Source organism: Daktulosphaira vitifoliae, unplaced genomic scaffold (assembly GCF_025091365.1).
Source record: "Daktulosphaira vitifoliae isolate Bord-2020 unplaced genomic scaffold, ASM2509136v1 Scaffold_4, whole genome shotgun sequence".
In the NCBI taxonomy this organism is placed as follows: Eukaryota; Metazoa; Arthropoda; class Insecta; order Hemiptera; family Phylloxeridae; genus Daktulosphaira; species Daktulosphaira vitifoliae.
This window is the reverse complement of record NW_026099575.1, coordinates 35,141,737-35,160,593: the sequence shown is the minus strand read 5'-3', so window position 1 is coordinate 35,160,593 and position 18,857 is coordinate 35,141,737. Positions and strand designations below refer to the sequence as shown.

The window sequence follows — 18,857 nt, the reverse complement described above, 5'->3', positions numbered from 1 at the left end:
TTAAGAACTACGGCATGCGTGTAAATTATGGGAATGACTTTCGACTAGGTGCCCGAAGCGTCGGAAATCGTTGATCGTCACACATACAACTTGTACCAACAGCCACTGGACACTCTTTCAAGGGCTTTGGCCCCACATGGCCGACGTCAGATTTCGAATGTGTGTAGTAATAATAATAATTGTTGTTCCATTCACTTTCCCGGCTGCCGGCGAGAAGATCCCACGACGACGAGCTCGTGACCATCGTGGCACGCGTATACATACGTGGGGCTGCCCTCACGACGAGTTTTCTCTCTCCATACATTCAGCAAACAGATGTAGAATCTTCGCAATCTTTATACGTTAGTCAATAACACATAAATATTTAAGTAATAACGGAATAATTTATGTAACGTGACGATTGGGCGTTGACTAAAGCAGATGGGTAGGTCGCGACAATGGGAAAATTAAAATACACGGACGCCGTCTTCCGTGTAAACGCCGCTCGCATTGTTTCAAATGTTATTGTTACCATACGATTGCTATCTTGTATTGTTATTGTTATGACTTATGAGTAATGAAAAAGCTCCCCTGTCGAAAACATATATCGCCACTCCCGTCGTGCGGTTATTTACGAAGAGACCGCGACGGGACCCGTAGAAAGCGGCGGCGTTACATATTAAATTGGCCTGCTGGAGAAAGTCAACTGATGTTTTTCAAACTACAGCCTAAACAGTAATATGGACTGTTGGGGACTTGCAGCAGGACAGTGTGTATTCTATAGGAGTGAAGACGTGACTACTATAAGCACTGTTGATTTTTTTGAAGTTCAAAATGGTAGCTGATTACCTTAGACCTGTTTTATGCATTATTTTGATAAAATATCTGTTTCGTAAATAAAATTAACATTCCAATATAGCAGCACACTAAAAGTAAACTATAACACGTTTTAATATTTCGAAAACAAGTTGATACTATTTTTGAAGCGATCATTGAAAAAACATTCTAAAAATAGTCTCATCTCATTAAAAAAAAAAATGTGACTTAAGATAATTTACTTTACCTCTATTGTTTATACATATGCCATTTATCATTTTAATAATTGAATTTAAAAAGATTTTGTATCGAAATATAAGCGTATGTACAAATATAAAAGTGTATATTTTTACAGATAGTATACGGATGCTATTTGTTTATTATAAAATTTCTAATTCACGTGTAATTAAATATTGTGTGACTTACTAACGTAATTTATTTTGCACTCCTTACATTTTATGTAAAGGTAATTTAGTGTTTTGGTAACAACTTTTTTAAAATAAAGTTATAAATAAATTTTTTTCTTAAAACAAATTGCCAATTTTATATGTCTCTTTAAAATGCAAAATGTTACAATTATTTATTTTGTAATTATAATATGGTCCAATTAATTGCATTATTTCATAGTTTCATCATTTTTATTTATAATATAAACATATAAGTAAAAAATAATAAATTTATACATCTAATTTGAATAACAGAAATGTCCCCTCTTAGAAAAAACTTTTATTATTTTAAGTTTATAAATACAGGGGAATTTTTAACATTTTAGGCATTTAAAAATTACTTACAATAACATCATATTTTATCCCGTAGCCCATATGTTATAAGGGTCACTAACTAGAAAACTGGACAAAAACGATTTTTTTTATTTGGTAGGTAACTGATTCCAAATTAGTTTTTATAGAATTATATTGTATTGTATCATTATATTATTCTAGGAAAGCAATCGCTATGATAATTTTTAATATTTATGTGTTATTTCATTTGTTAAAATTAATTCTTCTTTGTAAATGAGATCAGTAGTTCTAGGGGATGCTATTCTTTATATTTTACCCTTGAATTTACTGCGGATGAAAAAAATTGATTAATTCAAGGTAAATTTATTTATTATAAGTCTGTCGTATATTGTAAATTTTAAAATTAAATTTTTTAATTTAAGTAGCGTATATTATTTATAATGTTTCTTTTGCCATAACAGGTGTAAAATCGTTTGAAATCAATTTTAAAGACATATTTAAATATTTATCTAATTTGAACGACTAAAATTATAGTTTCAAATACTATAGTGAATAAGGAAACAAAATTTAAATAAAGACTAGTTTTAAATTTATTTTTAAATAAATATAGTTTGTACAGTGTGTTCAGTAAGTAAGGAAACAAGCCACTTGTTACAAACAATGAGAACAATAGAAATCCGTTTCCTTACTTACTGAACACTTATATATAATATAATTAAATTAAATAGTGTAAATATGATTTGTTTAATTTTAATTTCATCTGCTAGGAATATTATCTCTACAGCATTTCTTCTATCTCTTGTGCGACGATACCTTCGAAACTAGATTTTCTGAGAAATTTCAAACTTTAAGAACTGATTCGAAGAATATTTTGATTATACTAATATATATTTACTTAGAATAATGTTATTTATAAAAATAAAAAAACTGTAATGTATGATGTTGTTGGATATATGTATATGATTCTTTATTTCGAACTTTTCAAATAGGATAAATCAACTGATGTTAAATGTAATCGGATTGAACACAAGCCCAAGGAATGATAATTTGTAATATTTTGAAGCGTTTATGTAAGATAAATCGTGTAATATATTATTTTGTATTCTATGTCTACAGTATTCACTCTTATCCATACTGTTGTTCATTTATATTGGACATTTGTTTTATGACGATATCATTTAGAATCGTAGTGAGAATTCTTAATATATGATTACCAAACACTATAAAAATACTTATTATTCGTATTAAGAATTATAAGAATAATTTATTAAATGATTCACCTTGATTTAAATGAATGTTTTTCTTACATTACAATATACTTTATCTTTTTCAAATGAGAATAGAAAGTTTTTGCCACTATGATTAAGTATATGTTAGTGTACAATTAAGTAGGCCTCAAATAGAATTTATAAATAATATTTTAATTATGTATGCTAATATATAGTTTCCTTTATGTAATTAGAATGATAGATTTATTTGTCCTAACTTTCGCTATTAACTATCTTATTATATAATGAAACAAAGAAAATTTCGCCAATCATGGAAAAATTATTAAACAAGCTTCAATTTTCAAAATATTTTTCTTATATAAATGAGCTTGACTGTTGATATTACTCTGAAATAAATTATTCGTGAAGATGAAACATTTTTTTTTAAATATTACTAAAATTAATTCATTTTATAGATATTAAAATTTTCAGCCAGATTAATTTTCAAATTCGTTAAATTTGAGACTTATTTCAAACTTGTTTTATTCTTAGATTATCATAGAATATAACAATATTTATCATTTTTTATTTGGTTTTTTCTTTTTTCTTTTTCATAACTATTTAAATATTTATGATAGAAATTTGAAAATAATATCACGATGGGAGAAAGCTAAGGACCTTATTTTTTTTAATTCAATTTTTATTAACATGTACATTTATAAGAGTGGTGATATGTTTCTTTATTGTGGTATATGACATTATAAAATGTTTATAGTAATATATACTATGGTCAACATCAAGATTGTAGACCCCTGTATACGTTACTGACATTTATAAAAATCGATTAAGTATTATACAATATACTTTGCTTACTTAAATCTAATGTCATAAAATTATTTATAGAAAAAAAAATTATTACTCAAAAAATTAAAAAAGAATCAGAATAAGAACAATGCAGCAAATTTTATTTAAAAATTACAGGGTAAAAGGGGACAGCCCTTCTATTGTGCGTAATATTTATCTTTAATATGAAGTAATAAACAAGAAAAATCCACAATCTAATGTGATAAGAAAATTTTATGATTATGTTACTAATAACTAGTAAAATTACTAGTTATACCACTATCAAATAAAATTTAATTTTTAAGACTATAAAATATCTAAATAAATTATTATTGTTATTATATTACACTATTTACATAAAAACAGTACTACTTAGTGCTATTGTTCCAATAGTTTTAATCATTGTCTAATCATTATTAGGCAAATTTCAGAAATATCATGCAAATTAAGAATTTGGCAACAATAACATTAACGTTAAAAGAAAACATCAAATCAATGGTACTTTCAATGATTATAATATTCGATATAATTATCATCTATGTTACCCAAGAATAAATGCCGTGTCACGTTTAAATCAATTTTCTATTTAATTGTTATTTATATGCATAAACTAAATAGATTTCTGTAACCTTAAATTTTACAATGGACGATGATTATGTATAAGTTATGCATATTGTGAAGCTTTAGGTCTGTCTTGCGCAATACATTTTTCTTCTCAGTATTTGCCTATAGCTGTTGTCAGCTACCGAATTACTTGCAAGTACAGAGATTTATACAAATTACCACTTTTTTCTTTTGTACATTTTTAATGAGTCAGTATAAAATATGGTAATAGTGCAATACTGATGGGTATTATTCCATAGTCATCGTGAGGCGTTTACGGGCGAGAGTATTTCATCTTAAAAGATTCGTCCTCGCCGAGTGCAGTAATAATAATAATAATGACAATAAAAACAATAATGCAATATGCGTCGCCGCATCCATTTCTTTCACTTACCATTGTTTGAATATTCTTTATAAAATGAAGATTTAGCCGTCTATTGTTTATCGACAACTGTGAAGCAATAATTCTGTCGTCGTTTCGCGGTTATGAAAAAAAATTCGTCAATTTCTATACCTACTTATTTACTTATAACTTCGTGTGTAATGCTCCTAAAACGCCTCTTCTTTCCTCTCGACCTTCGGCAATGCACTACGCACACGTACTCTGGTAGAAAAACGGCGTTGTTATTGCCCACATAAACTGCAAACGATTCCGCGGATCTGGTTGTGTATCTGTTATTATTATGTAATAACAACCAATGCAAAGTAAACCGATACAGATGTGCGTATGTACATTTTGTTGTGTGTTTGCTCGGGTATCTTGTGGGTTGAGTATCGTTACAAATATGTATAAAACAGTACAACAAATTTAATGCACCGTGATAAAAACCGGTGGTTGTTAAACGTCGCTGTATAGCCTCAACTCTTAAAAACATTGCTTTGATGTACAACGGAACATGAACTTTAATTCATATGTATGAGTCACAAAATGATGTATTATTACAACCACTACGCGGTGAATGGACATTGCTCTTCGAACGATGAACAAAAGCAGAAATACTATTTAGAAAACCACATAATATTTTATTCATATTCTGCAGAACACGAATGTTTCCTTATCGATGTATACCGACCAATTATTCGGCAGGATATAAATTTTATGTTTTTATATTTATGCTGGAAATAAATATAATAGGAAAAAGTATCTTCTTGAATGAAAAAGAACACGTGTAAAAACTTTTCAACTTTTTTTTAGTAAAATATAGCTTTATAAAAGCTAATAATTCTGTCAGATAATGAAATTGGCAATTATTATAAAATTTGTTGGATTATGTGAACAATTCTATTAAAATGTTATACTCGCAGTTTCAGTAATAGAATGATGTGTTAGCTTTAAAATAATATCGATCAGAAATATTTTTACATTATTATAACCCATGACATTGTTTAAATTGTAGTGTTTGTTACGTCATTTAAATCTACAAATTTGACGCTTTGCTTCACAATTCTTTAGATTTCATTTTGAAAACTATCTTTGAGTACACACAATGGAACTCTTTCGCCGGAGACTTAAATGTTCGCACGTTTCGGTGGGCGATCGGAATAAAAGGTTACTGGGTCTTAGTGGAAATGTGTTTAGCTGCTGTTAATGTGTGGTAAGCGACAATATTATATGGTTTAGCTCAATATTTCATCAAAAATAAGCAGTTATAATAATAATGTAATTATTATCTTAGACCGTGGGGCACGTTATGACCTATATTAAACACTGTGGTTAGGTTGTAAAAATTCACCGCGATTGAACGTGTAACAAACAAGAGTAATAAGTGTCATAAGTCATTAGAATTCATTCAAGTTGTCGCGACTAACTTTGACCGACATCTGCAATAGGTAAAGTCCGGGAATACTTTTGAGCGTTATAATAATTGACGCGCGCAAACGTCAAGGAAAATTTTTAACTTTCAAATATTTATAACTAATTGTTATTCTAACAGTCAGTAATATGTTCGAATTGTTGTGACCATAATATATTGATGTTTACACCAACATTCGTGTTGATGATATTTTTATATCAAGAAACTAAAATAGGGAAGTATTTTTGCCTAGTATGGGTTAAGAATGTTTAAACCGATTATATATATATATTTAAATAATGTAATCGAATCACATTCAATCAATTACAATGTATAATGTAAAGTATCCTAAACAAAAGATTTATTGCTGTAATATGAATTGCACACAATGCATCACTTCCTTAACCATACAATTACTCAAAGTCCGACTGAACAATTCAAAATATAGTACTGCGTACTATATCAGTTATAAGAAATTAATAGTACAAACATAATGAATCATTATAATAAATTGTCACGATAGTAAAAACATATAATAAAATGTATAAACATTTACACCCTTGTACTATGTTACAGTATTTTTTATTTCTTAATATGTTGTGTATTAAATTATAATTTTAATTTGTAACTAATTAGTATATTAATCTTGTTTACATTTGTTTGTACTCTTGCCCCGAGGAGCGTTATAATAATATATATATAAATATATATATCAGGACGCACAAAATATATAATAAATATATAGAAACCTATACAACATAATGTACACACAAAGTCACATAGACTCACACAATATTGTAATTTTAACTCTGAAGTTGTATTGTTCTCATAGATAATAGTAACAATTTAATTGTACTATATTCGCACAACTTCCTAGTATCAATTGTTATTACAACTAATTAAAATGTTCTTTTTATTTCTGCAGGTTCCATTAAGACTTCACTCTTGGCTGGTTCATCATTCAATATTACTTGGCATCTAGCTTATCCTCACCGGGTAAGTACTATACGCATGATTAACTAGAGTGTTACTACAATGACAATAATCCATGCGTATTACGAAAAAATAGTTAAATTAATCACGATCCGAGTTATGTTTACACGTTTCTAGCCCTGCAATCGTCCGCGATAGAGCGTGTGAAAAAAAAAAAAAAAAAAAAGCCGTGACAATTGTTTGCAAGTGTTCATTGTACACCTATGCGGTAATACGAGGCTTATTCTTAGCATAAGCCCGAAAATATAATTGACTATTGCGATTATTATTGTACATTCGTTCGTTGGAAAATACCATGCACGACCTAATCATCTCATACTTGGCCTCTAGTTTCGCATTAATGACTAATTCAATGCAAAGAGTAGATATTTTAAGTGTCTAAGTGCCGACCAAATGCATAATGAATCGTTATTTTAAACACAGATGTTGCGTACGACAGCATAAATATTTAATTAATAATTTAGGAGTTGCTTATATAAGGTCGCGATAGGTCGCAAGTCGCTGTGAACGTGGTGAAAGCGCAATGACGACAAAACTAAAGTTCTTATAAATTTTATTGTTTGTATCACCGGAAATCATTCACGGCCTTATTCCAGGGTAGAAATCCCACGCGTTATCAATCTTATATGGTAAAGACTATTGACATCTTAAAAATCATCATTTGTCTTGACCGTTTATGGAGTAACAATTTATTTCGTTGACAAAATTGGAAAATCATCTTCTGGAAACCCCCCTACCAACCATTTAAAATAATTCATTGTTAGTTTTCTGTGTAATTTTTGTCACTGCTAATGCGTAGAATGAGTAATATTCAGAGTTAAATTATGTAATGGATACTTGCAACAATTTTCTAATGTGCTAAACGAAACGAATGGATAAGTGACCGATGAACAATAATAATTCAAAAACTTTTCCATATAAGTAGTAATGAATGTTTCTAATTAGATTAATTCTACTGAGAATTAATGAATTGGAAACGAACTGCAACAACTTATATTTAGATGTTTATTTTGTAGTAGAGTGGATAATAAATATTTTAATGTAAGTCTAACCTGTAAAACTAATTATATATATATCTTAAATGAGTCGTAATGCATTTAAAAAGACTGTGATTTCGACACTGTAATTTATCATAGTGTTTAAGCTAACTAACTGAAGAAATACTCTCTCCAGTTAAGAGTATATTTAAAAAATTACTAGGAGAACTGACATTCTTCGAGTATATAACTATATATAACCATATTTATTTATTATAGTTTGACATAATAGTATTTATTCTAGCTGACAAATATCATTGAGGTACAATAATTTGTCAAAAATATTAATGAATAACATACAACGACATATTGTCTTTAAAAAAGTTATTCATTGTAGTTGATACGTTGGATCAATCCTCTTTAATTTTTAGTTAACTCACGAGCACTTTCTACATTTATACTGAAAATTCGTAACACTTATTTTAAAACATAACCGACATAATGCTTGTGACGTTTCTGCTCCAAGACTATGCAATACCTTATTAAAGTGCACGCTTATAATGCTATGTGTTTTTTTACGTATTATGAAATAGCTACCATGAAATATTTTGTGAATTGCCTAGTAATTAGATTTGCATTTGAGTGAAAAGAACCAGTTTTAAACTCTATTGGCTATACTTTATTGTTTTATATAAAACCAATAAAAGATGATCGCTAAAATTATTACAGCTGTTGCTTTAGTATAATTATAACCTGGTCTTGTTTCGATTGCGAAATAGAAGCTATTTATCACAATACGAGCTCATGATTAACTTGCATAGTGATCATGTTTGAAAATCTATAGTCACATATTAATCATAATACCGAGTAATAATCATTTGAATAACGTTTCGAGTTATGTGTTATGGACTATAATAAATATTTATGTTCATTTGGTATCGCGTGTCAACATGTATGAAATATACACTCAGTAGGCACGTTTAATTCAATCAATATCATATATTGCGTTTAATCAACAACTTTAAACATCCAATAATAAATTAGAAAATACTGATTCAAGACGCGTTCACTGCTCGTTACGTAATAGCAGTGTTGCACAATAAAATAATAAAATTGAATCTTCTCACTATAGTTTTGCCTATGGTCATTTGATGACCTCTTATAAAACATATGCTCTTCGTTTGCCAAATCCAATAAATTCGCTATGATCTTCGAAAACACTTGTAAGGTATATGATTTAAATACAATCAAGTCAGATGATAACTATTCTTTACTTTCGTAGCTCAAGGGTATTATTTCACATGCTCGTTACGAATAAAAGAATCTAGGAAACGAATTCTAAATGAAACATGATTTTATTAATTCAATAAAAAAAATTTCTTTGAATAATACAATTAAAGCTTGCGTTGTTTTTACATACTTTACATTCCGTAACGAGAATATATATTTTTAAGACTATACCGAATTCGATACAGTATGTAATGTAATAATATTTACAGAATGTCACTGACTTGATTCCATACACCACGTGCAATACTGTGCAGTGGCTAAATAGTTACCATAACTTTAACATCAATGGAATTTATGTGTGTTCCCATCAAATAGTGTTCGTATCGCGAATTTCCACTTTTACCAGTCGGTTACAACAGCCGCTGGCAAATATTTCCATAAAATACAATAAATTTCTTCCTATTAATTGCACTTAGCGTCATTGCATTTTTATTTTTACAATTACTATTTTTTTAATTACCCGGTTGCAACCAAAGAACGTAAGCACTCGTAAAATTAAATGTTTTTATCATTGGCAAACTGCCTATCAAACAATTAATCCGCGACGCGATAACGGAAGATTGGTATTTCTATTTGCACCTTAATTATTGTTATTGTTATGATTTTATTATTATTTTCAATGATTATCATTATAGCTATCATTATTATGTCTCTTAATTAAAAATAGCATTGTAATAATTGCTTTGTTTATGCTGTTCTCAGGGTGGCATCAAAATCCAAGTGCTAGACAATTACCAGAGACCAGTGTTGGATTTGACCCCGGTTACAAAAGATTCAGAGTTTTTAAGGACAGACGCAACGTGAGTAAAAGATTATTTCTAATACATTTTAATAACATTAGTAACCAAACGAATAATGTTTGATTATATATATATATATATATATATTAATTAAATGCGTCATTCGCTATTGTTTATATAAATACTACAAATTATAATTAACGTTCAATTGTCCATATTAGATAAATATAAAAACATGAGTGTTTTTTTCCTCTGTATTCGTTGTTGCCAAACATAGACCTCTGAATACTTGAGTACTTGACTAATTAAGTCAGTATATATGTAGTATTTTATACTTTTATATATTTTTACTCTATATATATACTAATAGCTATAGTTGTTATTCTTAAGAAATAGTCATCTAGAACTTATGGTAAATACATATATAGTCATCCAGCCTCAGGGAGTTTTCCTTATTTACGCACTTCGCGAACACTGTTTCAGGTTGTTGTTAATCTATATCATTATTATTATTATACGCATTAGTTTATATATCTTCATACTGCAAAAACCACCATTAAGGTTAGACTTGGAGAAATAATATTCAAAACGTTATACTCTAATACGATAATTGTTTGGTTCGGTGTAGGCAGTACACATTAAAACTAAAAATTAAATCTGTATTAAATTATTTTTTCTTAGCAGTTCCTTAATCACTGCATCAGATATAATAAAATATTAATGTAATAACACCTACAACAACGTTGTATGACGTTTGAACTATAATAGTGCCCATAAATATGATAGCAATAAATAAAAAGTACGCGTTATGTATGATACATGTTTAATTAGATGATTTAAGAACAAAAATAATCCCAACTAAACTAGTCGGAGACGTATAATATTATAAATAGTTGAACATTTAAAAAAGAAAGTGAAATTTATTTCCATTTTTTCTTTAAATTTAAACATTTTGGTTTCATTTAACTTTCAAAAGCAATGCGTATCTCGAAAGCAAATTAGTATTCGCTTGTTTAAATTATCAGAAAAGTGGCTATAAAAGTATTTTCAATTAACTTTTGCACGCAGTTCAAAAAATGCTGTTTTCTGTTTGGATGCTTATTTTATGTAATTTTAAACGTTAAATGAATACGTGTACTTAGTACTTGATAAACAAATTTAATTTTATTGGTAAGTAATCTACTCTTAAAGTGAGATTTTTTTTGGAACCCGTGTGATCTCATAATGAAAGTTAATAATCATTAACGTTTAATCTCTGTAAGAGATTTCAACTTTAAAGTACGCCTATTCGTTTAACACTAAGTGTTACTTTTATCGACACGCAATTTCTGTGTAATATTATTTAGGTGTCATTCATCAATCCACCCAAATATTTCCGACACCTAATAATTAATTCTCATATCATTATATTATACAATTTATTCATTATGGTGTTTATGATATTCATAATTATACGTGTAAAAGCGGTTGTTATCGAGCTTGTTTAGAAAGTAGACATTTCTCGCCAACATCAATCTCTTCTTTCGAGTCAAGTTTGATACTAGAGCTGAACAATGATAACACTGACAGATAATAACCGCAACAAGGTAGTGAGAATTTGTATCCTCCAGTTATTTTGTATGGCATTGACGATCGTTGATTATGAAATCATTTTTAATATGAGAATTATTGCAGGCTATTTGTAGCATAACTAATTACGAATTGATTATTAAAATAATATCAAAAATAGAAAATAGCAAATAAAAAAAAATTGTTTGATAATTTAGTTAGTGTAGTGATTTTAGTATAATGATAATAACTAAATTATTTTCATCGCCTGACATCCTAATGAAAAGTTTCTTTTCAATAATATATATGTAGACTATATTAGATCTACTAGTTATATGGATAAAAAAATATTTCAATTTAATTATCTAGTCATGAAAAAATATATATTCATGGTTTTGTTTGGCTTCAACCTGAAGTTTTTTTGTAAAAGTTTTATATCTTTTAAAATGTATTTAAACTAGTACAATACGACATGCCAAAATATATCTATTAAAAAATCTAATAGCCCATAGAATCCACTATTAAGAGGTATTTGTACAGCCTGTTTTACTTTTACTTTTGTGATTATTATTTAGCGTTAGCTAGAAGTTGTTTATTTCGTATGGTTCAGTACACCGATTAAATGATCCAAAATGTAATGTAAAATAAAACCAAAACAAAATAAAACAGCATAAGGTTGCGCAAAAAACAATTAAGATAGAATAACAAAAAAATTAGCATTCCTTTCCAATATAAAAAATATACCAATAAAAATTATTGTTTAAGATAATATTTTCAATTTTCTTAGAATATTAATTTTTCCATATTTATATTTGCTTCATTCAAACAAGTATCGTAGTAAATTTTAGTACTTGTTTGTTTACATTATATATAACCAGGACTTAGGACTTACAGCACTTAAAATCGTCAAAATAAGCTCATACAAACACTATTAAAATTATTTAGATAAGCATTTATAAACTATAAAACTTGAAAAAGAAGACTTAAATAAAAAATTTTTTTTTTTAATTTATAAATTTCCATTCAACATGATAAAATTTGCTGAATATATTATAAAACTATATATTTTATATAATGCATAAATATATTATTGAACATATTGACGATAATAAAAAATAATAAAACAATACACATCTTTATAAGAGAAAGGATGTCTTTGATTTTTAGGAATTTAAATATATTTTTTTTAAGAAAATTTATATAATACAACATATTTGTTATATTATTCCAAATAGTCAAGGAAATATTATTTGTATAATCAAGTATTGAATTCTATTCCTAAACATATTTTATAACATAAACACCTATGCATTGTGCTACATTATATTTCAAATAATAAAAACAAGCAAATGCTTTATGTCTAAGGCCTGTATATAACTTTTAAAATGATACAAGTCATATTTTTTTTAAAGTAGTATTTATAATTTAATACTACTAAATTTAATATTGCTAAATTTTTAGTTGGTCTTTATTATTTTAATCCCATGGTTAACATAGTATTTTTATGGCTCAGAGTATGCATTGAATGATTATATATATATATATATATATATATAACATACTGGTATCAAACTGAATGACGTTTTATATAGAGAAGTACATAAAAAAATCATTCCTTTTTCCATATAAGAATTGTGTATAAATTAATCATCTTAAACTTAGATGCATTAGTTCTTATATGTATTTTCTTTTGATAGTATTGTGAGGTATTTTTTTTTTTTATTTGAAAATCTAGAAAACTAACTGTATTAATATACTATTATATTCCACTCTTCATTAAAACTTGATAGATTAAAAACAAAAGAAATTTCTGTATAAATTAAATTTTTGACATGGCTGCTCTATGATGTTTAAACGATGTTCTATTTGTACTGTATTCATTATAAGATCAAATATAATTATTTAAGTTTAAAAATATCAAGATGATATGCGTACAATGATAGTGTTTATAAAAATATAATAACAAAAAGTAACATATACAACCTTATAATAATTTGACCATTATATTAATACACGATGGAAAACTACTAAGTTAACTTGTAAATTGATTGCTTTCACATTGCCCTAATATAGTCATCATACTATTAACTATATAGGCAGTCACAGGAAGCTAATTAAATACTTCCTTTTCATTCTGTCATTTTATCAATTTTAATAGATAAAAATTATTTTAACTGAGGTTGCCATATAACTTTATTTTTCATTCTATAATTCTTCTATAGCTGTAAATGTATAACTCCTTCATTATAAATAATACAGAAAATATAAGAATATTGGTATTTTTTCGCATTAGACGTTTAATCACGGAAAGTAACTATAGATTAAATACATGTATCGAGATTCTTTTATCAATTCAATATTTAGTGTTAAATTAATGATTATACAAATTAAATAGATATTGTGTTAATATTAATTATTTTTATTACATACAAATTAAATTTTTAATAAAACTCATTGTGATAGATAATATATAAAAATTATTTTTAGTAACATTAAGTCTTTTTAAGTTCTTTTTAATTTTTTCAAACGTGTAAGATCAATTAAATTTCTTACTATAATTCAAGAATATCAACATAAAATATTATTCATTATAATAATACGGTAATAAATAATAAGCTTCACTTTTTTCACTCTATATCACTTATACTCACGAGAAATAGATTATCATATTAAAAACAGATTGACAAATTGTCAAACAAATGTACTTTGTTACGAACGCCCTTGTTCTATTTAAACAACAATACACTAAAATAATGAGAAGCTTAATCGCACCTACAATAACTCTGTGCAGTTATGTATTTGGGATAATCTTATGATTTTGTTACAGCATTACTTCATAGTATAGTAAAATTGTTAGTACATCGATTGACATGACAATTTTTATTTTATTTTAATTATCAACCTATACGTCAGTCAAATGTAATTCAGTTTGGCACATTTAAATACTATAAGGATCGTAGTAAATGTATGTAGATAGTGATATAGTATATTATACCTAATAGCTGTGCCTTGATAACTCTTGCAAAAATATATGACACTGGGTGGTCAGAGGTCCATAAAATTTATTATAATTTTTAATTTAATAAATGATGTGATGAATTTTGTCCGATTGATATCAGATTGTCTAGGAATTTTTTTGCTAATTGTAGGATGGTCTCAAAGATTACAATACAAGTTAATTATAATCGTCTATTTATTCATTAATAAAACACAAAGTATTACTTAGTAAATATTAATTTAGTACAATTAATCCAATAAATAAAAGACAGATACACGGATAATTCTAACAGACTTAAATTGATTAAAAAATACACAGAACAGATATTCACACCATAGTCATCGACTATTCTAATCAGACTTGCTTAGCTCCACCTTTAATGGAGCGCTAGGCCACACCGCCCCACTAGTACAGCACATAAATTACTACATAATTTTTAATTGATTAAAAATAATAGTAATTTGTCATCAATGCAGACGTGTTTTATGAATTTTGGTCTTACAGAGGCCATTATATATTTATCCTAAATATAAAAGTATGAAACACTAGCATTGCAAGAAACAAATATCTTATTTTAAAATAAGTCTGTTTAGAAATTACTTTTAACGCGAATACTTGGATGTTAAGTACCTATAATTCATAGGTATCCATTCGTTAATTCTCATCAGAAATGTCTACTCTTAAGTGTTATTGTTTTACATTACATATGTAATAGTGACAAATACAATAACTATTTTAACCTCAAATAAAAAATATCATATGACTCATGCTCTTATTTATTATCAACAAAGTACTAAATGTACTATGTCTCCACTGTATTCATAAATTACTCTAAAACAGCTGTTGTATTAACTACAATACTCAAGTATAATGTTATTTAAAATACTTTATGATTATACGTCATTGGCTGATTTCTTAAAATCGTATAGAAAATGTTTTAAAAAATGATGTAATCCAACTAGAACTAAGCAAGAATTTTGAGAAAACACTTGTTTTTGATCATTCTTATTATTTATGCAACAAGTTTATTTTTAACAAAAAAATACAAATTAAGAAATCTACAAGCTATTTCCTTTAATCAACTAAAACTAAATTTATTAAATTTTATGATTTTCCTACTTATTGCATAAGCGAACACCTAATCTGATAAAAACAAGTATTTTTGTTTTCTATTAATTTGCATATCTATATTCGACTATCTTGTTTTTTTCTATTAATTTCCAATAAAAAGTTGTAATTGCTATAGTTGAGTAAGCTCTACGCCAAAATATGTCTTAGTCCAGCATACTCAACAACTATTATTTCTACTTCATTACTTTTTTTTGTTATATAATAAATTTATATTAGATTTAATTGAAGTAATAAGTCATTCAGATACCTACCTCATGTCATGTATGTGACTTAGAAACTTACCTAATAGTAATTAATAGTACGTAAGTGATTAGTGCAAATGAGTTTCACAAGTCAAAATATTTAGTCATTCGCAACATATTCTTAAAATATCTACGTGAAGAGTATGTTATGTCTTAAGTCTTTGATAGCAAGTATTATTTTATTGTGTGTCATTTAAACATAGTACGCCTAAATTATTAAAAAATCTTTCTAATTAATTAGGATTAAATCACAATTTCATTTTAATTTGAATAATTAAGCAGAATATCGTGATAAATTTCTCACTGATAATTCAAAGTAATTTTTTCTCTGTGCAAGCCTCTCAGGGTTTGAGATAGTTTTATGTTAAAAAAGGGGGCTAATATCTATTGCACGGTCGTAGATCATATAATTATCGCAACTGATTATTTGATAACGATTTACTGTCACGATCTGTAATTTCAGTTGTTATCAAATATTCGATATTATTTTGTAAGATTATAACAATCCCTCTATTGTACATACATAAAATACAACAGTCTATTTCAAGTATATGTGCGTGTAGGCGAATAATTTTAACCACTAATAATAATAATAGTAAAATAATTGTTATTCTACACTGATTTTTCTAGGGCCCAGTCATACACTGTCCAACTACCCAACGATTTTGTTTGCGATGATTGTACCATTAGATTATTGAGAGAGGCCTTGGAATGGGGAAACAGTTACAAGTTCTGGTCTTGTGCAGACGTTGACATAAAAAATAGTAAGTTATTTTAGTGTTTATTTAATTACCATAAATAAAGTTATTTATTTATAGATGAACGTTCATCTTACAAAGATATTTGTATTTTATAATTATTTGATAAGGTAAAAAACATTTTTACTATAATTAATCATTACACATTGTATGATATTTACCAACATTCCAATCATCATACCAATGCAGTCGTGCAAAGTACGATTTTTAAAAATTACTTGCAATTTGAATTTTTTTAAGCGTATTCCATCTATAGTTTTATAAATGATCCATTTTCTTAAAATTCATAATTTATTAAAAATACGCTATATTTTATAAGATTTCGATTGATTGACTTTAATGGTGCACTAACTAATTTAGAAACACTTTATAAAATATTTGCAACATAGAAATCACAAAAATCAATGCCTGTTTAGGTGTTTTCTTTATTTTTTTTTAACAATCTAATAAAAAAATTTTGCTATTCAATTTTGTGATAATAGCAAAGTCAGAATAACCATAACGATAATTTTACAAAATTAATCATTTTGTATAATCTTAAATTAAATTTAAAAAAATTAATTCATCCTATGAATGAATGGTGTGTTTACTTCTTTAAATTTTTTTTAGAAAAAAATTACCGAGAAGATTGTAGCGGTAAAGGTCGATATTTGTTATCCAAATGTCGATGCGATAGATTGTACTACGGTTCACGATGTCAATACAAAGATGAATGTATCGAAGATAATGATTGTGGAGATCAAGGTAGATGTATTGATGTACACGCTACTTCAGCCCCTAGAAAACAATGTTACTGTGAACCTGGTTGGTTTGGACCAGCATGTACAAAACGTGAGCATATTCCTTAAAATAAATTTATTAACTAGCGATTTTTAGAGTGTTGTTTTTCAATATTTTGAATGCTTAAGTATCTTTAAAATTCAATCAAACACAACTCTCTACGTTTGATGGCTTTATTTCTTTAGGTTTGGTTGGTTATTGTCAATCGAGCGTATTGTCAAATAATATTTTTTGAGAATTATTGTCTGGTATTAATATAGAATTTACGCAACATCAAAATTATGCCCATTGTGTGTGTTGACTGTTTTCGGAGGCTATGGCGTTAAGATGTTTGTTTTGCTCGATGACTATTAATAATTTTTTATTGTATGCACGTTTTTGTTTGTTAGGTGAAAGTAAAAATAATTTTTCATGAATGAAACGTTCAATAGTATGGTAATAGTGAACATGTGTGATAGAATGATCAACTGAAAGTAAATCAAAAATAATCTTACAATTAATTGTTAATCTATTTTTAGGTTCTACATTGAAATCAACTGAAATTGATCTCAGCAATTACAGATTTAAAGAGTTATCAAAGGATTTCCACATGTATTGGAAAGTTTTTAAGGAAGAGGGTGAAATAGAAGTGGTATTACGAGCAAATAGCACTAGCTACTTAGGTTTGGGGTGGAGACCGAAGAATTTAACGGCTGACTGTAAAAATTTCCCAATATTGGCAGATTTACCAGGTGCAAAAGCACTTGCTGTAGTACCAAAAGTCGAACCAGAACCAAAAAGTGATCCGGAACCTAAAACTGAACCAGAGCCTAAAACCGAACCTGAGCCAAAAACCGAACAAGAACCCAAAACTGAACCAGAGCCTAAAACTGAACCAGAGCCTAAAACTGAACCAGAACCAAAAACCGAACCTGAACCTAAGTCTGAGCCAGTGCCCAAAACAGAACCAGAACCAAAAACTGAACCAGAGCCCAAAATTGAACCAGAACCCAAATCTGAACCAGAGCCTAAAACTGAACCAGAACCCAAAACTGAACCTGAACCTAAAACTAAATCTGAGCCAAAGAGTGAACCTGAACCAAAAAGTGAACCGGAACCAAAGAATGTTTTAGAACATAAAACTGTACCTGACCTGAAAAATTTACCAGGGTTAAAATCTAGTGTAAAACCAAAAACTTCTCCAAGCACTACACATAAACCAGAGCCAGAGCCAGAACCAGAGACTAGTGCCGAACCATATCCGGAACCAACTAAGCCATCTACCACAACGACTTCAGTTCCTAGTTCTACAAGACCGAAGCCATCATTCTTCCGCACTAGAGGCCGGACAGCTAAGCCAAAAACTTCAGAAGAATCTACAACAACAGCAACTTCTTCGACATCATCTCAAAGACATACCAACGCTAGACCAGGTTTAT

At 27.9% G+C, this 18,857-nt stretch overlaps 1 protein-coding gene across 3 annotated transcripts in view; it reads left to right on the top strand.

Moving 5' to 3' along the window:
• Nucleotides 1-18,857, top strand: part of LOC126905443 (uncharacterized) — a 39,295-nt gene that overhangs the window by 13,836 nt on the left and 6,602 nt on the right. For 2 of the 3 annotated variants that reach the window (XR_007704001.1, XM_050685126.1), the window contains exons 3-7: nucleotides 6,908-6,978; nucleotides 9,945-10,042; nucleotides 16,532-16,665; nucleotides 17,269-17,490; nucleotides 17,958-18,851. Coding sequence is in view for 2 of the 3 variants with exons in the window: in XM_050685126.1 (XP_050541083.1) it covers nucleotides 6,908-6,978; nucleotides 9,945-10,042; nucleotides 16,532-16,665; nucleotides 17,269-17,490; nucleotides 17,958-18,851 (1,419 nt within the window). In the remaining variant the exon portion in view is untranslated. The remainder of the gene's footprint in view (nucleotides 1-6,907; nucleotides 6,979-9,944; nucleotides 10,043-16,531; nucleotides 16,666-17,268; nucleotides 17,491-17,957; nucleotides 18,852-18,857) is intronic. The other variant, XM_050685127.1, reaches the window with a different exon arrangement.